Source organism: Chelmon rostratus, chromosome 9, assembly GCF_017976325.1.
Source record: "Chelmon rostratus isolate fCheRos1 chromosome 9, fCheRos1.pri, whole genome shotgun sequence".
Classification (NCBI taxonomy): domain Eukaryota; kingdom Metazoa; phylum Chordata; class Actinopteri; order Chaetodontiformes; family Chaetodontidae; genus Chelmon; species Chelmon rostratus.
This window is the reverse complement of record NC_055666.1, coordinates 17,094,429-17,117,895: the sequence shown is the minus strand read 5'-3', so window position 1 is coordinate 17,117,895 and position 23,467 is coordinate 17,094,429. Positions and strand designations below refer to the sequence as shown.

The 23,467-nt window shown below is 42.3% G+C and overlaps 2 protein-coding genes and 1 non-coding gene across 5 annotated transcripts in view; 1 reads left to right on the top strand and 2 right to left on the bottom strand.

The window, feature by feature from the left end:
* mbnl3 (muscleblind-like splicing regulator 3) overlaps window positions 1-16,438 on the bottom strand; it is a 31,512-nt gene extending 15,074 nt beyond the window's left edge. Inside the window, exons 1-3 of one of the 2 annotated variants that reach the window (XM_041944086.1) lie at window positions 16,153-16,438; window positions 8,284-9,289; window positions 37-201 (exon numbers count right to left, since the gene is read on the bottom strand). In XM_041944086.1, coding sequence (XP_041800020.1) covers window positions 37-201; window positions 8,284-8,457 — 339 coding nt within the window. In that variant the 5' untranslated portion in view covers window positions 8,458-9,289; window positions 16,153-16,438. Of the gene's footprint in view, window positions 1-36; window positions 202-8,283; window positions 9,290-9,379; window positions 9,496-16,152 lie in introns of those variants that run through there. The other variant, XM_041944087.1, reaches the window with a different exon arrangement.
* Window positions 16,439-17,951: 1,513 nt separating this feature from the next.
* On the bottom strand, window positions 17,952-20,942 carry hs6st2 (heparan sulfate 6-O-sulfotransferase 2). Of its 2 annotated transcripts, none has more exons than XM_041944085.1 (2): window positions 20,021-20,942; window positions 17,952-19,505 (listed from the first exon to the last, which is right to left on the bottom strand). In XM_041944085.1, the coding sequence occupies exons 1-2, from the start codon at window positions 20,596-20,598 to the stop codon at window positions 18,680-18,682; spliced, it is 1,404 nt and encodes a 467-aa protein (XP_041800019.1). In that variant the 5' UTR covers window positions 20,599-20,942; the 3' UTR covers window positions 17,952-18,679. The 2 variants fall into 2 exon arrangements, with proteins under 2 accessions (XP_041800019.1, XP_041800018.1); XM_041944084.1 differs by having other exon boundaries at window positions 17,955-19,508.
* A 218-nt stretch (window positions 20,943-21,160) lies between these two features.
* On the top strand, window positions 21,161-21,233 carry trnaf-gaa. Its single transcript has one exon. It is a non-coding gene; the product is annotated as a tRNA-Phe (tRNA).
* Window positions 21,234-23,467: the final 2,234 nt, after the last annotated feature.

Genomic DNA, 23,467 nt, shown 5'->3' with positions numbered 1-23,467 from the left:
AATTGAAAAATCGTAGTTTTAGTGTAGACTGCTCACTATGGGCTGCAACTGTGCTCCAGGCAGCATGAACTGCATCTGTTGAGCCAACATGGCTGCCGCGGCTTTTTGCTGGATCAGGTTATTCCTCCCGTTGATCTCCAGCTGGGTTTTCAGGTGCGGAGGTGGGTGCAGGTATTTGCAGTTCTCGCGCGTGCAACGCCCCTGTGGAGGAGAGAGCAGGGAGGAAAGATGAGAGAAGGCAAAGGGGTGACATTTTACAGTCCCAATACAGAAAGATGAGAATACTGTGATCTACGTTTAGTTGATCTCATCCATGTAATCACGCACAATTTGTTAAACCCAACATCAAGGAGAACAGGCGTGTTTACAGAGCAGAACTACGTACGATGAATTCTGGTGAAATAAAGCACTAATGAAGTCCCGAAAGGCTGCATTTTAGATTATTAATGAGAAATGTGCAACCGCTTTCTAAAAATGTTCATTAAATGCAGGCTATGTTGAAATCAACAACAATCTGAGCAAAACAGTAATGTAGACATCTAACTGGCAGTCATTCAGAGTTGTTTATTCTTTCTACAAGCAAATTACTGAGCTGTAATCAAACTGTTCTTCTGTTTTTCATTTTACACCACTCATTTTTTAAAGCAATGTGAAATGACAGGTGAAGTATTTGAGCCAGCTTTGAATTTTTCCACAGAGGCACAGCAGAAGCCAGATAAACTTTACTGACAAGAGATAAAGCTGGAGAGTGAAAACATATGCTCGACTCTCAGCGGCCTGTACAACAGATTCTGTACCTCTGCCTGGTAGTTATCAGTCCAATAAATAAGTTACTTTCCAGAAAGAGAAAAACAAATATTTACAAGTATAAGTGGCTGACTGTAGCACATACACCTGTCTATTGAAAATGGAGACCAGCAAGCTTACTTAGGTCATAAGATATTTTAACGCGCTGCAACCTGCATTATGTTTTCGGGTTGTCCGTCCCATTCACTCTCTCTGTCTTTTATCCACATAATTATCTTTTTTAATTTCAATTTTGCTTACAGTCTCTTATGAACGAACATATATAGTAATGCATTGTATAAGGTAGTATATACAATTCCAGGAACACAAGACATAACATACACAACATACAGTATAAGTAAGCAAGACATGTACATTCATATAACATTCATTCATCTTACAAGTACCTCTTATCCAAACCCCCAAATGAACCTCTTGAAAACAAGGGAGGAAAACATAACCTGCCATCCCATAGGATATCTCATTTTTTCAGCATTCTGAAATACACACAGCTCAGCTGAGAATTGACTTTTTGCTTTACAGGTAATAGATCCTTGGATTTCATTCCACACTTTGGGAGTTGTGAGAGCCACACCTCACACACTGATCAGAAGAATCTGGATACGACTTATGAACTTTCTCTAGTGTAATATAGTCTTGTCATCAGTTTGCATTATATTAACTCTATATTCATATTTGTGGTAATGCTATTAGTGAGACAGAAGCATTTTCCACTTCATATTTGCTTCTTTAAAATGTAGATCTTTGGACATTCTGCCAATTCATTGTTTCTTTTTTCCTTCCAAGTGAAAGCTTTCTCTTTATCATTCACCATCATTGTCAAGTCTAGTTCTGTCAAGTTCTAATATTGGCTTTAAGACTTTTGTCTTAAAGCCAGTTTGATATATCTTGGCTATTTTAATTTACTTTGGTCCTGATATTACTTTACTATTAATTAAACTTACAGGTTAATACTCAGAGTATTACCCTCCCGTCCCTCCTGTTCTGGTTTTGGTATCACATTGTTAATTGCTTGGTACATTGTTTGAGGGAGAACAATGTTGCCTCCATGCATAATCATCATCACTGAAAAATAATGAGCTAACCTATGTCCAAAATATAGAATACATTTCTATTTCTAATGCATTCATGCCTGGCACCTTTTTTGGAGGAAAGCTGTCAACTGTGAGTATCCTTCAGTGCTACGGTGTGCCTTCTTATTACTCTTTTAACTGAGGTACTCAATTGTTTATCTGTTTTATTTGCTGATGAATAAGATAATTTATTTGAATTGGGTTTAAAATTAATATTTAATACTTTTAATTAAATATCTTTTTTAAACAGAAGATTATGATATTCTGTCTTAAAGTTTTGCAGTCTTGCAAAGTCATCCTTGGCATTTGTTTCTGAATATGTCGAAGAGAATTCATTGATTTTCCTTCTCAGGCAATCTCCTTAACTAGCTTTTGCTTCATTTTAACTCAAAATGACATCATTATCCCTCTTATATATGTCTTAAATGCATCCCATATCATATCTATTGAAGTTGTATCAGTAGCTGTTGTATTTTCAATACTTGTACTTAGATATATCTCAATACGATTTCTAATGTATTTAAGAAATTCAGTATTGGTTAGATTTATTCCTGAGCTCTTTATATCTACAGAGGGAGTGAGTCATCCTCCAGGGAATCCACCATGTTTCACCGCCACGTTTCTACAGTAGCCCAGAATGAACAAACCAAACACTGAGAGCACCTTTTGTGTTTTTCATGGCCACCATAGGTTCTCCTACACCCTTAGAAGTGGAGGGTAAGGTGAGGAGTGTTCAGTTGGCTGCCATCTGCAACACAGTAGACCATGAAGTAACAGTAACAATACTGTGATGTAAGAATATTCTGGTAATTAAGCAAAAGCGTTATCAGCAGAATGTACTCAACTTACTTACAGTAACTAATAACTACTTAGTACAGTGGAGTAAAAAGTGTAAAGTACCAAATCTGTACTCAGTACATGCCACCACTGGACTTTCTGTATAATACATATACGCATACCAGTTTAATAAAGTATAGTTAGGAAACTAATCTCTGATTGATCTTAAGATGATCTTTTATTACTTGTCATCTCCAGGAGATCAGAACAGGGTTTAGTGAGATGAGATCTGAACTCCAGTCAAGGGGAGGACAGTTTTTATGAATAAATCACGAAGACACAAGTGTTGCACCTTCCTGTTGGAACAACGTGTCCCAGGGACTACAATGAATAATTAAAAAAGTGTGTTCCACCATGACTGAGTTAAACATTCAATATAATGAAAACAGAGAACCATTCATGACCCTTCATTAAAAAATGCAGCATGAGCCATGTTGGCTGGGCAGCCAGTATTCTAATGTTGGGCTTCTGTGCATAGTCAAAGCGTTTCTATTTGTTCTGTATGCAGAGCTTCACTCAGCACATGCAGGCTTAAACAATGACGGGAGACAGTCTGTATGACCATAACCACTGTCGAAGCGTATTTGAGCGATGCCCTTTCCAGAGGTCACACGGCTCAACAATATTTGGGGCTATATACTAAAACTTATTTGATGCAAGTTGAACAATACATAACTCCAGTTTTAGTTCCTCTGACGAGGGTACCACTCTTGAACTTTCCCTAAATATTTCCATATCGCTAATTAATCAAGTGATCATTGCAATATGTTACATCCAAAGTGCAACTATGGATGCAAAACAAGTATCTCAATAACCTAATACTGACTTGGGCTATTATATTTCTGTATTTTAGTCAGGTGAGGCTTATCCTGATTCAGCAACCTCTGCCACAAACCATTTTAATCTGAAGTTCTTAATGCTCATTTATACCTGTCATCTTTGGCTTCTTGACAAACCCTAAATCAGATTTTGAACCATTTATCTAAAAGCAATTCATTTTGCCCCAGAATGTCATTAAGGCAGTGTCCTTCCTCCCTGCCAGAGGCTGCGGGGAAGGTGAAGATGGTGCTGCAGAAACACTGCAGGTCAACACACACTCAGAGGAAAAACTGCAGTCTCCATTAAACCCCTGGGCCGCCAGCAGCTGTCTGCCCCTGCAGATGAGCTGTTAACCCGCTAAACTACCTCCACTGAGTGTCAGCCACATGCTCTATCATCATACCACACCCACACAAACCAGCTCTCATTAGATGACCATGAGCTACAACTGACAGAGCACTAAAGCAACGGAAAATAAAAACCTCTGAAGACAAACTGATGTCATGGTGCAGGGACTCTGACAGCCATGGATGACGTCATGCTGAGACAAGGACACGTTAAAAAAAAAAAAAAAAAAAAGGGTTTAGCAGCAGGAGAAGTATATAGGACAGGAGGTAACTGCTGTGTCTCCTATAGCAGCATCCATTTGGGATTCACACAACCTCACACACCAGAAGAAAACTGTACAAGCTGACATGTAGCAGCCTGAAAAAACAGCCAGGATGGTTCACAGGCATACACAAACACTCTCACCTACACTGGAGATGTGAGCAAGCTTTGCATCAGCAAGCTGTGTGTTTAGGGATGAGTCTCTAATGACGAGTGAGTCCCATGAGCCCAACAAGTCTGCTCAGTATAGGAAAAGAAAAGCAGCTATTAATGAGCCTAATGATGTACTTTCTATGTGTTAAAAAAATTAAACAAATTTGACCAAACTAATGTCTGAATTTCGTGCTCTAATAACATGAACATCGATACAAATAGAAAACTTTTCTAAAAGCTATAAAATCTGGTATAAAGACAGCGGCCAATGAAAAGCAATGTTAAGGAGAGTATTGGGTCAGGAATCTCCTTTCGGTAGCCATGGCAACACACTACGCAACACAGAGAAAGTCCCTGTTAGTACAGTGGTGTGCTGCTGATGCATTCAGGGAGAGAAGAGAGAGGTATCGATAGACTGCACAGATCTGAACTGTTCCACGCATTTTTGGGCTGTATTATATTCTATATTAATATGGGACAGATTTGATGTTTTTCTTCAATTAAAGGATCAACTGGCTGAAGTCTGGGCTCATTTCCTTATGTGACAATGATGTAGAGCTGCAACAATTAGTCCATTATTTGACTGAATTATCTAGAGTTAGCAAGAATTTTGATAATTGATTAACTGCTCAGTAATTTTTTAACTAGGAGGGCACTATTCGTCTGTCCAACACTTTTCAGACTGAAATATCTCAACAGCTATTGAATGGATTACGATGAAATTTTACACAGACATTTATGTTCCCCTGCGGCTGAATCTTAATAACTTCAGTGATCCCGATTCTCATCGAGCACCACCATGAGGCTGACATTTTCGGTTTATAGTGAAATATCTGAAGGGCTTTTGGATGGATTGACACAAAAGTTGGTAGAGATATCCAGGTGCTTAGCTGATGAATCTGATCACTTTGGTGATCCTCTGACTTCTTGCATCTAGCACCATCATAAGGTCAAAATTTCAGTTAGTTCAATGCTTTGGTTTCTAAACAAATACCTGCAAAACTAATGACATTTTCATCATCCTCAACTGTACAGAGGTTTGTTTAATACTTAACATGAAATGCTAGCATGCTAACACACTTAGCATGCAAAGGGGTTAGAATTGTGGTTTGGACAAAAGAAGCATTTTAAAGAAGTCATCTTTGGCTTGTGTTGGGAATTTGTACCTATTTTTTGACATGCTATAAACCAAAAAAAATGAATCAATTAATCATCGACAAAGTGTTCAGCAGACTAATCGATGATAAAAAATAATTGTTCCTTGTGGAGCCTACCATGATGTCATGTTGTGTTGATTCCCCTGTATGTTGGGCAGATGTGATGTCCACACTAATCATTGGAGATGACAGCAGCACTCCAGTTAACAAGGTAAAAAGAACTAGGCGGTGAGCTTCCCCCTCCCTCCTCTGCAGCAGGTTTAGACCGACCAGACAGAGCTAATGGGGGCGCAACACGGAATGACAGCGGTCAGCTCGAACCGGGCTGGAGATGCCAGATATGGGAGGGACAGTGAGGAGGGAGGCCATTAGCAGATAAATCCATAAAATTAACAAAGAAGGGAGGGGCGGGTGGAGAGCAGGAGGAAGTAGTGATGCTGTAGAGCGGCCCTGTTGGGGACAGAGCGAGGTGCTTCTTTGTTTTTTCTAGTCAGTCAACCAAAAACAATGGCTGTCAGCTGAGTATAATCCTGAACAACAATGGGGATAGAAACACTGTTCTAAAGTGGAGATTGTTTATATACTGTGCTGGCGCTAAAGCCCTGCTGCAGTTCCTGATAAAGAAAGCCACTTTGACCTTCAGCCGTCATCAACTTCAGTTCTCTCTTACACTAACATGACCCCGGGGCTTCAAACAACCAAATGTGGCCTTTAATGCTTGTTTGCTGCCTTTGGTACAAAGCAGCTCATATCTTTCTCCCATCAATGCAACCAGTACAGAGCCAGGCTGTTGCTCTGTGCTAAAAACAGCAGTGCCACTCAGGAAGATCAAACTATCCAATGGGTACGCACTCCTGTGCTGTTGCTAGGCCCCCCTCTCTGTTTCTCTCCCTCTCTCTCTCTCTCTCTCCCTCTCCATCTCCCTCCTGCTCTGGAGGACATAACACAGAAAAATGGCTGAATAATAAATTCTAACTCAATAAACGAGGAGACAGCAGCTGCACTCAGACAGAAAGCCCCTTGTCTGGGTCTCACTTTTCCCTGCAAGAAAGCTGGTTGAGCAAAACCTCTCACAAGCACACACGTATATACACACGCCGACACAGCAACAGTCTATCCTCTGTTTTACCGCAATTGCCCATTGATAGTCGGAGCTCTTCTAAAATACTGTAAAGCATCATCACTTCTCAGACTGTTAGTTTTCAGCTGTGTATGAGGAGAGCTGGAGAGTCAGGAGAGCAGCTGCGGTGATGTTGAAGCATCACGACCGACAAGCCCACATCATTGATGGGCCGACAGACCGTCGGTGAAGTGGCTTTAGGTGAAATTATGTTCTGGCAAATGGAAACAACAAATACCTTCTGACAATGTTATGCTGATCTACTCTACCTGTGTGTGAGCATAGACAATCATGTCAATTTGTCTAGTTTAATTTAGGGTTGGGCTACGTCCCGATTTATACCATGACCACGCCAAGTCCTCGATTCTGACTGGCTAGATGAAATAGGTTAACTTTCAGCAACCAGGCAAGACATCTGTGATGCAGGTGTTCAATTTCATTATCGGTAAAGACAGCAAAAATAAGGCTATTTGTGTAACCAATAAAAAACTGAATAGCTAAATAGCTTGACAGTCCAAATTTAATTTAACGTTTGATATTTTTGTGAGTCAGTGGGAGGAAAAATAGGATTACGTTGGCTATGCAGTGAAGGGAATTCAATGCATTACAATCATGTCACATACAACTTGTCGGCTGTTATCCTTAACACACACAATGAGATTAAATTTTTCTACCAGAGACTTTTCAGTATAATTTATACAGTTGTAACTATTCCTATAATGCATCTAGTTTGTTACATCATTGCAGTCAATGCTGCAAATCAATGAGCAAGACTGCTTTATGGTAATATATGATTTACAGGATTTTCAAATGAATGTAACAAAGTGTCTTGATTAGGCCTTGATTAGTGGTCTATCAGACACAGACTACATGACTGCAATGTTACAGGCTTTAATCAATCAAAATCTTTGTCTGTCACCCCACTCTCTCTACCTCTTCCTTGTCTCAATGACATACTATCTAATGTGGCAAAAATTACCATGTCATTCACATTTAGGTATTTCATCTTTAGGCTTTAAATGTACTACATTATGATATTGCAATCACAAAATATTACCCATACGGTGATAAATGTTTTGATCAATGTCACCCACCCTTAGTTGAAAGTGACAGTTTTAGGCTAACTTTAAGATGGTTCTCTCCAGTCTTTTATAATCATTCTGTCATACATCTTTTTTCAACAACATGCTAGCCCTAATTCATGATATTTAAAACCTGCAACAAAATACAAGGACATGAAGTGATGATGAATAAATCAAATGACATACAAATGAAATTAGAAAAATTCTAAAAAAAAATAGCTTGAAAAAAATATGTGGAGGTAAAAATACTGGATCAACTGACCAACTGGCATAGTCAGGTTTCCAGGAAATTCATCCTGACGCATCTCCTCTCTTGGACAATTTAGTTTGTAGACGACACCCTAAACAATAGTCCTAATCATCAAATATATGGCATTTTAGGTGTGAAGTAGCATAGCCACATACGGTGGACCACCTCACCTGAGACAAAGACCACCTCTGCCATAAAAAACAACAGGAAAACATGGCTTTAGTGTATCTTTGCCTGTGTTTGGGTTTATGTGTCTATCAGCAGGCAAGTTGCTTGTTCAAAATATGCAGAACCATTAACTAACTTGACACAGATCTAAACAAATGAGATGGGGTATGGCAAGGATCGATGTGAGTAACGTCTATCGCTTTGTTACCTTGAGAGAGTCGAAGCAGGCAATGACTCGGCCATTCTCCACATGGCAGCTCCGGGAGGGGTGGGCAAACTTGCACTCAGCATCAGATCGCGAGCAGGTGCCTCTCTGAAACTCACGACACACTTCCAGGGTCAGCCATTTGGTGTCCCGTCCCATGGCCATGCTGACAGCCATCAGAGTCGCTCACAAACACTGAGCAGTGGTGGAGATAGATGAATGGAAAACGGTCTGCTGAGAGCAAGGGTGACTAATAGTGATGCAAGAAAAAGTCCCCAGCAAAAACACAGAGGAAATAGAAGTGAAAATATTTTTCCTCAGGCTGCAAGTCCTTTTGGTTGGTGTATTTTAGAGGATGTTTATTAGTTCTTCCTGGGAAAAGTGGCAGCTGACGTTTCACTGGGGTGAGATACAGGGGTTTAACTGTGAGCAGAGGCCAGCTCTGTCTCGAAGAAAAAAAAAAAGAAAAAACTACTCTGAGGACATCACTCCGGCATGCTTGGATATGTCACTGAGCGTAGTGCCTTCACCTGAATCAACTGCCACCCACGGTAAGCAACTGTTACATTCACGTCAACATGGCCAAGGCTGGGGCAGTCACTGCGGTGCTAGCTATGTTTGGTCAGCCTGAAAAAGGAGATTTCTGTAGAGGAACAAAAAGCAGAACCTTACAGGGATGGTGTCCTTGCACTGATGAGACGAGGTGGTGGCTCAGCTCAGAGTATGAGGGGACTGCAGCTCAGCAACGTGGGATGGATGACTGTGGCTATCAGGATAAAATACAGCCTCCAATCAAGGCCAAACACACACTTAGCCGTGTCCTGCTCTCATCCAGCAGAGTCAGACAGCAGCTAAACAGCAGCAGACAACCCCTCGCAGTAGGCACTTTGGAGTTCCACTTCCTCCTCTTATTTCAGTCTCTTTCTCATCCCTCCTTCGCCGTCGTCTGTTCTTCTCTTGTCATCCTCCTCACTGACCTCTCTTCTGCATGTCCTTGCTTGTTGTCTTGCTGTTGATCGCAAACACAGAAAGGCAAACATTAATTCAAAAGCACTGACGAAACAGCAGCCTGTTGAAGAGAAAAACATAAAGCGTCAACCTTGTGTAGATCTTGTTTAGACGGAGGGCGGTGAGGACCACGAGGCAGGAGGGTGGAAGGGAAAGAGCCAAAGAGAATAAAGCGAGGACAAACAAATAGGGGAACAGAGCATACAGGAGGGAGGGAGGCAGCAATGAACAGGAAAGGGCAAGCTATGTCTTGATTAAGTGATACGAGAGAGAGAGAGAGAGAGAGAGAGAGAGAGAGAGAGAGAGAGAGAGAGAGAGAGGGGATGGAGAGAGATTGCAGGCAGGACAGAGACGTCACTTCAGCTCCCCTGAGCTCCACGGAGCAGAAAGTAATTGACTAACTTGACATGAAGCTGCAATATAGTGTGAAAAGCAGTGTCCTTGAAATCGCTGGCAAGGCTGGCACGTGTGTACAACCCCGATGATTCCCAGACAGTTATTAATGTGAAGGGAAGAAGTAGGAAAAGGAAAGAGACAGGGCAGAAAGAGAGGGAGGGTAGTTCTTCACAACTGCAGCTGCTGTGCTCAATGCGAGGATCCAGCCAATCGAACAGACTTTTACAGGCATGCAGAGCACATCATAACCAATGACAGGGTAGTTTCCACAGCAGCTCCTCCCTCCACAGAGCCCGTCCTTGTTCCTCCCAGGATTTTTTCACTGGTACAGCACAGTCATGGCTGAGCCACATGCTAATATTCAAACTGTACAACAACTCTGAGCTGACTCCAAGCAGCTTTGTCTTCTCACAGACATGGAGGAGTAAGATATGTCTTATTCAAGCAGTTGACTATACTGCAGTGTGGTGCAAGGAGGATGCATGCAGCCTGCTGTGCAGCTCACTCTCAGGGAGCAGAGTGACGTGTCCAGACACTAACTGAATACAGATAACAATCAGTGAGGTGGCTCAATAAAGAAACACACAGAAAAGAAACTACAATTTGGCTTCCCAGGTAAAAGGCAAAGTCCAAACAGCATTTTGGAGTTAAGGTAAAAACTGGAGCGAAAGGAAGGCTACCCTGTGTAAAACAGAAGGGCACAGTAGTAGATTAATGCACAAAGTGAATAAACAATAGGCCAAATGCAGGAGAGGAGGAGTACAAAAAACAGGAGGAGGAGAGGGGGTTGGAGCAGATATTATCGGTCCCTGCGTCTGATGGCGGCAGACACAGACGGAGGAACCAACGGGGGGGAGAGTGTGAGGGAACGTGTGTGTGTGTGTGTGTGTGTGTGTGAGAGGGAGAGAGAGAGAGAGAGAGAGAGAGAGAGAGAGAGGGAGCATGCAGATAGACAGCCCAGAAGGAGAACACCGCAGTGGAGTGGGAGAAGGAGGGATAAGGGGGAGGTGGGAACTGAATTGATACACCCACCTTCAAACACAAGAACAAAGACACATCCCAGCCCAAAAAAAAGAGAGGCAGGAATGAGAGATGAGCAGGTACAGCGATTGCTTTGCTTGCTTAACCATTATGCTTGTCTGTGCCTCCTCCTCCTCCCAGCCTACCTACAGATCGATAGAAACTTTCCTCAGGGGGACAAGACAAGCACTCCTCCTGCAGCTTTGCCTGTCCTGCATTCAGGTCCACATCAGTGTCAAGCACCCCTGCTTACGCACACCCTGACGACGCAGCTCAGCAATATGCAACCCGCATCATCAAAATGCTCCTCAGCAACACTCCTCACTTCCCCTCCTCGCTCTCGCCACACCAGACACCAAATGGCGCGCAGTTGCCATTACATCCATTCTTGGAAAGCTCCGCAGCAATACTGGCACTCCTCCAAAGCCATTCTAGTTTATGCTGCACCCTGTACTTTTGAATATACAAAGTATTGACCTTTCACTTGCTGATATATACTGCTATGAATCTGCTCTCCAGGACTCTGACCCTCCCAAAAATCTCACCAACCATATAACCAAGCCTTTCTTCGTTACCTTTGCCTTTGGCCTCTATCATGGCTTATACGGATGGTGGAAGACAATGGGCACAGTTAAAAATAGAGAAATCATGCCATGGCATAATGTCTAAATTGGTAAAATGTGACATGCCCACTTGGGGGTTAGTGTTTGTTACAACATGTCCATGAACTGACAGACTGACTGACCTGTGAGAGCTAAAAGTAATGTAGTAGATCTGTGATTCAGACAAAACAGTAAATAAGCTGTGTCATCTAGCTACTTCTAAATGGGTGTCACAACCTCATCCCCAGAGATGTAGGAACATGGAAAAGTACAGTGCAAACTTTATACTCAGAATTGACTATCAGCTTTAGCCCTTTAGGCTAAATATATAAAGTCAGCATGATTAGCAGGTATAATTTGCCATGTCCAACATCTTAGCTTAGCATATTAGGATACGAACATTAACCAAAGTATTTAAAAAATGACAATTTTGTCTTGATGATGACTCTGAAAAGTCAGGGGTTCACAAAAATGTTCACAATTTAATGGAAATCCTTCCAATAGTTGTTGAGCTTTTTCAGTCTGGACCAAGGTGAACCGACAGACCGAAAGATTGACATTGCCATTCACACAGCCACACCGCTTGCTTGGCTAAATAGTTGTCCCTCCAACCAAATTTCTGTTTGACTGCACTGTGTGAGTACACCTTGGGACTAATCTGCACATTTGTCAGTGAATAATTTACCAACAGCAGCAGACCGATATAACCACAAGGCAAAATCCAACAGGAATAGCCACCTTTATGATGTAGAACTTCAGGGTTCAGGATAAAAACATACAAATGACTATCTTCAAAAATGTCACTACCTTGTAAGAAACGCAGCAAAGATAGGCATACTTTATGGCAAAAATGTACAAAAACAACAGTCACATGAACTGTCTGCATTGGGCAAAATATGTTTACTTGCCTTAATAGGATGCTATAAATCCTAATCAGCAGCGCTGATGCTGAGCTTGTGCTCTTTAGAAATAAAGATCCTTCAGTTTGGAATAAAACCTCTACTGACAAGCTGCAATACTGCACAACACTACCTACCACAGCAGAGATAAAAGATGAGGAGGCCTAAAGATACATGAGCATAACAAACATCCAAGGAGCAAATAATTAAGAGGCAGATGAAGCAGAAGGATAAGAGTGAGAAAAAAAGAAGAGGGAGAAGTTTGACTTTAAGCACTCTTATGCTAAACATTGATCAAGAGCTCTGCTGAAGAGACAAGGGCTTGATGCTACATGCTTGAGGCTGCATTATTGTGCAGCAGCAGCCCACACACCACAAATATTGCAGTCCCTCCCAACACTGGTGAATGGGTTAAAGCTCTTAAGTAAAAACAAAACATACAGAAGAAAGCATAAAAATAAGCATTAGTTAAGCAGCTAGAATAGTAAATAAACTCATTTAACCTTATAGTATTCACGGAATGGGTGCTGCTAATGATTGTTTTCATCATCAGTTAATTCAGTTGATTTGTGACATGATTTGAAATGTCACAATTTTTCAAAGCCCACAATGACATCTTCCAATTGATTGTTTTGTACAACTAAAAGATAATCAATTTAACATCATTTTTTTGACAGAGATAACCAGGAAATCCTCACATGTGGGAAGCTGAAACCTGATTAATTGTCAAAATAGTTGCAGATTAATGCTCTTTCTATCTAATCAATCTATAAATCTATGAATAGTTGCAGCTCTAACACACAGATACACTTAGAATTGTCACCAAAACTCTCATCTCTATTCCCACATAGTAATAAGAAAACTGTAAGAAAGAATGTACATTTTGTACTGAAATAATCTTGGCCTACTGAACTTGTCCGACCTTTACAATGCAGCATAAATAGTCATTTGCAGGGATGCGGCATGGTGAACAAATATAGAGTGTCCTAGTTATAACAGTCATTATGCTGCTGCCTGTCCTCCAGGTGTCCGCACTGAGAAGAGGGGCTCCAGCAGTCACTAGGTGGGGGTCAACTTGTAGGAGGAACAGGATGGGGGGGGAGTATAAGGAGGACAGATGGGGGTGGCTGCTGTTGACTCCGGCGCACTGCGTCCCTCATCAAACACAGTGCACCAAAGGGCTACCGGCAGTGTAACCTTCACCGGAGCTCTGACGTCTGCATTATGGCTGGCGTGTAGGCTGGGTGCCACCTCGACAGACAGCCCTGCGCCTTATCTGCTCACTCTAACAGAGAGCCTTATACCAATACAACTGTTAGTGCCAAGGTGACACATTAACACTTGTGAGAAAAATAAACCCCTTATTTTTTTCTCGTCTTATATTTTTCCCTTTGCTCTTTCGTGTTGCATAATCATGGAATAGGCAGGTGGATATATTTTAAGCGCACTGTAACTTTAATTTTTTTTTTTTTTTACATGTTTTGATTTCATCTAGATTAAGAGCATTGAATAAATGTAATAAATAGTAATGTTAAGTGTAACACATAAGACAATGTCGCACAAGCAACTAATAAATCAATTTTTAATAAAATGTACATGTGCTGGTTGTTGCAAATTTGCTGTTGAAACATTTGAAATAGCTGAGACACTGTAAGAACTTGCACTGGCAGTGGCTATTTGATTTCTTTAAGAAGTTGAAATGGCACTTAAAATTGAGGGATTGAATGAAGTTGAAGTATCAACTGAAGTGAAAGTGTTGAAAAGAGTTAAAGATTCAGCTGAACTTAAAGCACAGAAAAAAGGAGCTGTAGGGTCTGTGTAGAAATTTTAAGTTTGCTTTATTTGTTAACTTATTATGAATCTCTCTAGATTAAGAGCATTAGCAAATGCGTTGTTGACTAATACAGCAGGTCGAGTGTATTAGCCAATATCTAATCAAAATTAGATGGCTCTATGTTGAAAATTTGCAGTTGAAAATTGAACTGGTAGCCGGAATATGATTTCTTAAAGAAGATGAAATAGCACTTTAAACTGAGGGACTGGATGAAGATGAAGTGTCAATAGGTTGAAATAGAGAACAACAGAATTAAAAACTAGAATGGTCTAATTTTCCTGAGGAAAACCTATGTGTGCCTGATACTTAAAATATGCAGCTGAAAGATTAGAATATGGGCACTGGTTAAGTCTGTAAAACGTGACAGTAAAGAGGTTTAGGCTAACACAGCAGGTTGACAGAGAGAACAAAAAGATCAGAAAATTATTGAATTCAACATTTCATGGACTGGGGAGCATTTATACACTGGGAGAAAAACATTTTGGTCCTTGTTTCTCACGAATCTGTGAGTTTCCTGTGGGAGTTTTTTTTTTCTTTTTTTTTAATCTGGAGTTTCCCCATTCCCAAAAGCTCAGTGAATTCCTTTTTTTAGAGGCATAGGTAGTTGTGTAACAAATACTATAGCGATGAAAACAACTCTTATCGCCAACAAAATGATCTGTGTGTCACCGTTCAGTAAGCAGACAACTCTTTTGAGAGCAGTGACAAGGACGAGTGCGAAACAGGATAATGTCAATGACCAGGTGATTGATTAAAAAGCACAAGGTGGAAGATCCATAAATCACAATGAGAGTGAAAGCCAGCAGCCTGGAGGGATGGAACAAAGTAATTAGGTTAAGTATCAGTAATCCTTTCAGCTCATTAAAGCACCACAGTTCCCATTCAAACAAGCATACAACAAGCCTATCCCACCATACAGGACAACATAGCCTCACAAAGCATGAAACACCTGGAACAATGCAGTTTAGCTTGCCTGCTGCAGTTTAAGTTTTAATTCAGAAACAAGACTGAATGAAGTGTAGGCCCGAGAGCTTTCATTTTCCACCACAATACTGGTTTTGAGCTTGGACTTCTCCTCCCTGTAGTGAGGTACTGAAAGTTAACTGTGTGGAAAAACTGTAGATATGAGTTGAACCACTGATGCACCGTCAGCACAGTATTTTTCATTTGTTATTGCTGCTGCATTCTTGGTGAATGGTTTTATTTGCACCATAAAAGATAGGGCATCCCGGGCAGTTAATGTGTGTGTGTGTGTGTGTGTGAGAGAGAGAGAGAGAGAACAGGAAAACAGGAAATGTGTGAAAAATAGCTGTTTGCCATTTATGTTTGTCAGTTTATCAGTGTTTACATGAAGTAAAGGAAAAACTAGCTAGACTGGTGCAGAGTCCACAGACTGGAGGGGACGTGTACATGTCTTGACTGGCTGTACTGTGAAATGAGCCAAGACGACGGCAATACATCCACTGTAAGTGTGTACAGTGTATGAAGGCAACTAGTGACAACACAGGTGCCATGGTGGCTTGAGTGTCTGACCCCTAAGGGTAAACAAGGACAAGACTCAACATCCCTGCACTGCATGCATGCATGGAGGCTGGCTGAAAAAAACCCTGCAGACACACAGCCAGAAAACCAGGAAGCAACCTGCAGGTGCTCTTCCCTTTTAATAGCTGCAATGGAATAAAACACGATCTACAGTGAAGAGAGACTCACAAAGTTATTTCACATTCATTTTTGTTTTGCTCTTCACTCTGTGGCATGGCAAGAAAAAAACGACTTGCACTTGAAACACTGGCGCTGCAAAAATGAAATCCTGCATCTTGCATTCAACCAAGCCCTTGAGTGCAGACTCAAATATGACCGAGGCTCATAGCATTATTTGTATCCATGCAGAACAGCTCTCAACAGACCTGCCCAAAGCATAGTCAATGCAAATGCTATCACTGCTGCGTCTATGTGTAACACTGCAATTACGACGATATTTAACAATAACAAAGCTGCTTTGGGCTTCCGTGCAACAGGCATTTTAAATGACTGCAACATGGATTAAACATAAAACTAGGTAGCATTAATATTGCTGCGAACTCAACTGCGCCAGACGGGCTCAGCCTCTTACCTGTTTGTCGTCCACTCGGATTCAGATTCGATATGTCTTCAACCAATATTAACGTCGGTCACAATGATTGTTTGATCGTTATTTCCCACAAAGACGCGGTCTTGGGGGCTGATATACAATCAGTATTGTCTATAAGTGAAAGAAAAAGAAGCAAAAAGCGCGTTACCGCAAGCTAGAAATAATAAAACCGAAGCAATTAAAAAAAACGTGTTACGTAGTGAAAGGAAGAAGCGGGGTTCGGCTGGCAGCTTTAAACGTTAGCTGCAACTCAATTTGCTCGGCTGCAACACGGACTGAACACACAGCAGAATAACAGATTAAAAAAAAAATCAGAGGGAGGGCGAAATGGTGAGGGAGGAGTTGGGAGACTGTGTGTGTGTGTGTGTGTGTGTGTGTGCTTTCGTTTATTAGGTAACATGATTAGCACTGGGGGGAATCAAAGTCACGACAAAAGCACTGCAGGTATCAAGGTAGGCTACCATTAACACCTCGCAGGTAGGTATATCCAGTCTTATATGTGCAGAAGACGGTACACATAGAAGATAAATACACTTCCTTCGTTTACTATGACTCTAGTACTAGTGCCAGTGGCGCTGAGGGCTGACAGTTAAGGAGATATTTCGCCTGCTCAGAGCAGTTAGCTACAAAGATCCACCAAGAGCCAAACTGTGTGTTGTAATTTTAAGGATGTTATTTAAGGGCCAGCACTTTACAGACATATTAGGACAACAGTTAGGCTAAAAGTAGCCCGTAAAAAGTTGGCGTTTTTGCCATAGCTAATGTTGACTAACTTAACGGTCAAAATTTAAACGATACGTCAGTCTAACGTCAAACGAAAATCTCAAAACACATATTGACAAACCCGGTGATACGTCCATGTGTCTCACTCCTTTAACGGTTTAGAAAGGTATAACAAAATCAGTATAGTAGTTATGTTTACTTCTTACTTTCAGGTGACAGCCAAAAAATGGAGGTACAGGAGCGCTCTTTAGCTATTCCACCTGACGCTATTTAACGTTGCTTTTCTACCAACACTGTGTTTCCGGTCGCGTTTTGGCTTTTCAAAATAAACCTCTGTCAGTCGCAGTTGTTTGGCTGGGCAATCTATAATCATGTCATATGGTATGATGGATAATTGCTCTAAAAGTCACCCTTTTCTGTGAGGTTTACACATGCGGTATAAACATGCCTGCTAAATGTTTGGTTTTCAACGCTGTGTGTTCACAGTAGTAAGGTACAGTTGATCGCAAACAGGAAATGAAGATAGCAGAGAATCAAGCTTCCCAGTCACAGTATGTCTATGCTTGTTAAGTTTTACATTTTTTCAAGTTTTTAAATCTGAAAGAGGCAAAAATTAAGGATAGAATTCCTCTTTTCTATGGTCAAGTCCAAATTTGAATATACACTAAAACTTAACTGTCTATATTCCTAAGTATATAAACTAACAGCATGTACTCTGTTCTTATACCTCAACCTTTTTCAGCAATGCTACGGTACTAATAAAAAGTAATCCCTCCTTTTGGCAATCCAATAATCTCCACAAAGTCTTGAGCATTTTCATTTTCAGTCTATTGCTGAATAATTCTTCAAAATTTAGGAGCAGCTGTCACAGCTGATCCCTCTGTTAAATCCTCTGAGGATCACACTGAAATATGGTTCAAATCCTAACCAACCAAATTTAAGAATAAGCTGTGATGTCAACTACCACCTCAGCATAGTCACCACTCAGGAAGTTTGGATTTCGTTAAAATTACTTCAGCGCTCCCTGCTGGCGATCCAGAGGGTGGCAAGTGCAAAACAAAAGCTTGACGTGTTAAACACTTGATCAGATCAGACACACATCAGACACAAAAAGAAGGTATCTCAGTATGGCAAGAAGAATCAGTCGAGTGAATGTAAAACATTGTATATAAAAATTGAGACTTGGAGCACATTCAGTAATTTTACAACATTAGTAGTTAATGCTACACATTGAGGTATCTATGAAAATTCCATTCTCCTTTTCTGTTACTCAAAAGACACTAAAAATCACAGGTACATTTTAAAATGTACGTATTTCAGACAAGACAGCAATTTGGCAAACATATAGATTGTAGCTCACAAACAGTAACATATTATGTATAGAAACAAGTACTACATTGTTCTTTTTAACAAAGAAAAAATAAACATAGCCTCATTCCAAGCTACATTACAAGAGTTCAGATGTATTTAATGGCCAGGAGAACAGTCTCAGAGGCTTGTGTCACTAAAAGGTAAAGGTTTGTAGGTACATTGACCAGCCTCTCCTGTCAATGAAATGTATCCATTACAGATGTCAGTTATGGCAAAGAAATACAGTATCAGTATCAATAAATAAATGTGTGTCATTGAAAATAGTTCACGGTAAGAAAAAAGAAAATTTAGTGGAAGGCATATAAATGAAAACAACTTTAGTTAATTTAAAAAAAAACCCTTTGATTAACTAACAACAGACAAGGCAGAACTTGGCACACTTATTATTAAGACACCCTACTTCTTCTTCCGATCACTACCACTGTTCCACATTGTCAACGTAATCCTCCATGGTGCCATTCTCGTCCAGATCCCACCAGTCTGGGAGTAGCATTTCTGACTCCACACTGTCTCCACCAGCCTTCCCCTTGTGCTGCTCCTCAGCTACTACCAAATGTCTGTCAGGTTGACTGGGTGTTTCTGTGGGCTTCAGCTGCCTCCCTTGCTTTGTGGTGAGCCTTCCACGGAGCCGCCTCCTCTCCTGCTGCCGCCTCTCCCTGGCCTGCCTGCGCTCCTGCTGCCTCGCCACCTGGAAACGCTGCAGGAAAAGGTCACGGGCATACTCATACAGCTCTACGTCCCATCGGTTTAGCTGGAGGATTCTGTGCTGCGTCTCTGGAGGGACCTCAACGCTGGAGGCGCGTGTGCCATTGAGCTGTGTGAAGGGTGCAATGAACTCCAAGTTAAAGGTACGCTCAAACAGGTACTGGGTCTTACGCTGGTATTCAGTCAGTCCGAAGAAGGCCATGCCACGTAGGTTACGCTTGGCGCTCTCCAGGAGTACTGCCCAGCGTTCTTCCTCACTCATGGCAGAGACATTGTAGCAACCCACCAGGCTGAGATCAGCGAGCATGCGGGTCTGCCGGTTGTTGGCCAGATTGTAGGGGCAGTCCATGAACTCCAGCAGGGAGCAACCTGACCAGTCATCTCCCGAGTAGCAGTTTGGCAGCTCAGACAGCGTTGGTGAACGTCCATCACACACATGTAAGGAGGCCTTCCATGTAGCACCACGTTGCACATGTCGCCACTCGCTTAGGTAGCGTGATACTGGGTCTCTTAAGATGGTTATATAGTAATAGTTCCTACTGGAGAGAAAAAGTGGACATTAGTTCAGATTTTGACCACCTGCTTGCAGTATTAAAACTTCCTCCAAGGATCACATTCACACTCAAGATGAAAGTGAACAGCTACATCAAATGAACAAATAAAAAGCTATAACAGCATCAAATAGGTCATGTCTGCCATTACCTATTAATGTCAACAGCTGAACCATACAGTGCATGTAATGTCGACATGTTTTGATCTGTATTATTTTGTTCACTTTCTTACATCCCTGCAGTGATAGCAACACTTAGGCCATTTCATAACACTGAATAGAAAAATTTGTGGCTATTAGGACTTAGTTTCCTCTGTCAGTAATGATGGTCTTGTGATGTGGTGTCGAAGGCAGTAGATCAGTCAGACAAATCTTGTAGTCTATTGCATTGCTGAATGGCCAGCATAGTTCTATAATCATTATTATAAGAGCAATGTATAGTGACTGTATGCAATGTATAGTGATTGTATGATTCCCACCCCAGCTTCCCCCCTCACCAACCTGGGCAGGTTCTCGGGAACCTCTCGTGAGTCCATACGTGACGGGACGCAGCTGGTCAGCTCAGTCCAGTCCGCATGAAGCCCGCAGCTCCAGCCGGTGGAGAAACGGGAAAAGAGCCAGGTTTCTTTTTTACCTGGCCGGTAACAGGTACATTTCTTCTGACCTGCGTGACACTCGCAGGGCCTCTCCAGCTGAATATTCCGTACCAAATGTCGACCAAACGTCGTGCCACCCGTTTTTTGAATGTGCAGAAAAACTATAACATCATCTCCTTTGATGTTGAAGTCCACAACACGATTTAAGTCGGCTCTGGTGAAGTTGAAGCGAGGGACAAAGCGGACCAGAGCGCCGTCCTCTGCGATGTACGGGTCTCTTTGGAGGCCGTCTGGGATTTCATTGCCCCTGGTCCGGGTACCAGTTGCACCGCCGTCCTTAAACCAAGATCCCAGCTGGTGTAGCATCTGGCACTCAGACCTGCTCGGGCAAACATACTGGATCATAATGACACCAAAGAGCAACACCATGAGCAGGACGATCAGGAGCCGGTTGTGGCTGCTGCTGCTGGACTTCACATCCATCTTCCCGGGACGGACAGAAAAACATCACTCAGGCAGTCCGGACCCCTGCCTCGGCTGGGGAAGCTCGGGGAATGGTGTTTATATGGCCACCAAATGAAGCGAAAACAATAACAATGCAGCAGCTAGCCAGCTAAAGGCTGCTAGCCAGAGTGTCGACTGAGTCCCAGGAAAACGGACGAAACGTTATTATAATTGTTGCTGTAGTGTAGGCGGGAAAGCGTTCAGATTTCATTTGAAAAATTAAGCACTTTTGCCGGTAGTATTAGTTCGTTCTACAAAGCGGTAACAGTTAATCTTTCACGCAGTGGTAAATCCGTGTCTTCAGCGGCCATCGATTCTTGACCTTTCTTCCCAGCAGCCTCTGCGCTGAATATGGGCGTGAAAATTACGTCACCATGTTTAACGCGCTACAGGTCCAGAGCCAGGGAGACACAAAGTTAACCTGATAACCGATTGAAGCGTTTTCACCAGTAAAGTGACTGTTAATCATTAATAACTATTATAATAATATACGGTGTTTGATTTCCTATAATTCGGGTCTGTACTCTTTGCATGTTTCATCGCCGAAATAGCTCAGTTGGGAGAGCGTTAGACTGAAGATCTAAAGGTCCCTGGTTCGATCCCGGGTTTCGGCATTTTGATTCGGTAAACAGATCATGTCTTATCGTTTAAGGCAGTGGTCCTCAACCGTTTCTGTACCATGGCCCAGTTTAATGTTTGACAATATTTTCACGGCCCAGTCTAAAGGTGTAGCAGATAAAAACAAAATAAAATGATAAGATCGGCATTAAAAACTGTGGTATTTTCTATTTAATATAAATAATAACAATAATAATGAACGTAAATCCACTTTTTACTCATGTTAAGAGGACCACAAACAAATTATTGAAAAAACAAAATAATGGAAATTATTTTTTCTTTCTGTGCGGCCCAGTACCAAATGACCCACGGCCCACTAGTGGGCCACGGCCCACGGGTTGGGGATCAATGGTTTAAAGAACACCGGCCTTGTATCCAGCATGGCAGCCTGCCTCCACAGCAAACACGAGACTCTGTGTTCCACTTTTGTTAAGTATCCTCATGTTCATTCAATTCTGTGGTAATTCACTCTGGAAAATGTGGCTTTCAGCAGGTATTTCATTAAATGCTCAACAACCTGAAGGTGACCCTTGACTTGTTGGCTCATCAATTTGCCCTCTTTTTGCACATTTCACAACTGATATGTTCATGATTTCATAACTTTCCCACTAAATGTGATTTGTATGAACAAGGCTCTGTATTAGAACCAGCAATAGGCCTCTCACCAATAACTCCCGGTTGCCTTGTTTATTATAATGCCTTATAATGCCTTATTTTCACTTCACTGTGTGTAATGCTGCTGCTGCACTGCAATTTCCCAGCTTGGGATAAATAAAGTATATCTATCTATCTATCTATCTAACCTGTGCTAGTGGGCGTCTGTCCCACAGAGAAGAATTTCACCCCAGCTCCACCCCACATTCCTTTCTATCAAACAGTGGCATCCACTGTTGACCCCTCTGGGGCAATTAAAAGACATACAGCGTAGTGTGGAATAATAAATTCTTTCTATTGCGTAGTTGTCAATCCTGGGCCTCTAAAAGAACACTGCTGCTTTTCTATCCTACCATCTTATTTAACTGCAGGAAATTAGACTCATACAGTGCTTTAGAAATTGAGAAATAGAGCTGAAGAAAGGAATTAAGCAGGCCAAGCGCCGCTACATAGACAAAATTGAAGATCACTTCAATAACAACAACCCCCACAACATGTGGAGAGGCATCAGAACCATGAAGGACTACAAGCCTAACACCCAGCTCGCCAGCCACGACTCCACCCTGCCTGACACCTTAAACAGCTCTGCCCGCTTCGACACATCAGGCAGCAGAGAAGCCATACACCTACCCCGGCTGGAGGAGCAGCACCAGCCCCTCGCGTCCTGCAGCAGCACCAGGTGACATCCACCCTGAGGAGGATCAACAACCGCAGAGCTGTCAGGTGTCAGGCAAGCCTTTGAGAACATGCGCTGACCAGCTAGCAGGAGTGTTCCTGGACATCTTCAATCTGTCCCTGCAGCTGTCTGTGGTTCTTGAGTGCCTCAAGTCCTCCACCATCATACCGGTACCTAAGAAGACATCCATCACCTGCCTGAATGATGCCTGTTGCTCTGACCCCGGTAATCATGAAGTGCCTTGAGCAGATTCTTCTCAGGTACATTAGAGGCTTCATCCCCACAGACCTAGACAGCCTTCAGTTCGCCTACAGAGGGAATCGGTCCACAGAGGACGCTGTCTCCATCACCCTGCACACAGCCCTGACCCACCTGCAGCACCTACGTCAGGATGCTATTTGTAGACTTTAGCTCAGCTTTGAACACCGCCATCCCAGACAAGCATTTGCTGAATCTACGTGCAGTGGGTCTGCCTGCGTCACTGTGCCACTGGATCAGAGACTTTCTCACCAACAGGCCTCAGGTGGTGACAATAGGGAACACAACATCATCCCCTCTGGTCCTCAGCACGGGCACGTCACAGGGTTGTGTGCTCAGGCCAACCCTCTTCACCCTGTTTACTCACGACTGTGCTGCCATCCACCCCACCAACACAGTCGTCAACAAGTTCGCGGACGACACTTCAGTAGTGGGTCTCATCTCAGATAACAACGAGACCCACTACAGAGGGGAGATACACCAGCTCACCCAGTGGTGTTCAGCCAACAACCTGGTGCTGAACACATGGAAGACCAAGGAGGTCATTGTGGACTTCAGGAGGTCCAAAAAGACGGATCACGCCCCCCTCCTCATGGATGGAGAAGTGGTGGAGCGTGTGGACAACATCATGTTCCTGGGCCT

Excerpts from the sequence above, each read along its gene's own strand:
- hs6st2 (XM_041944084.1), bottom strand. The coding sequence starts at position 20,598 with ATGGATGTGAAGTCCAGCAGCAGCAGCCACAACCGGCTCCTGATCGTC. Across the intron at positions 19,509-20,020 it reads GTTCCCGAGAACCTGCCCAG|TAGGAACTATTACTATATAA; the intron begins GTTGGTGAGGGG and ends TTTTCTCTCCAG.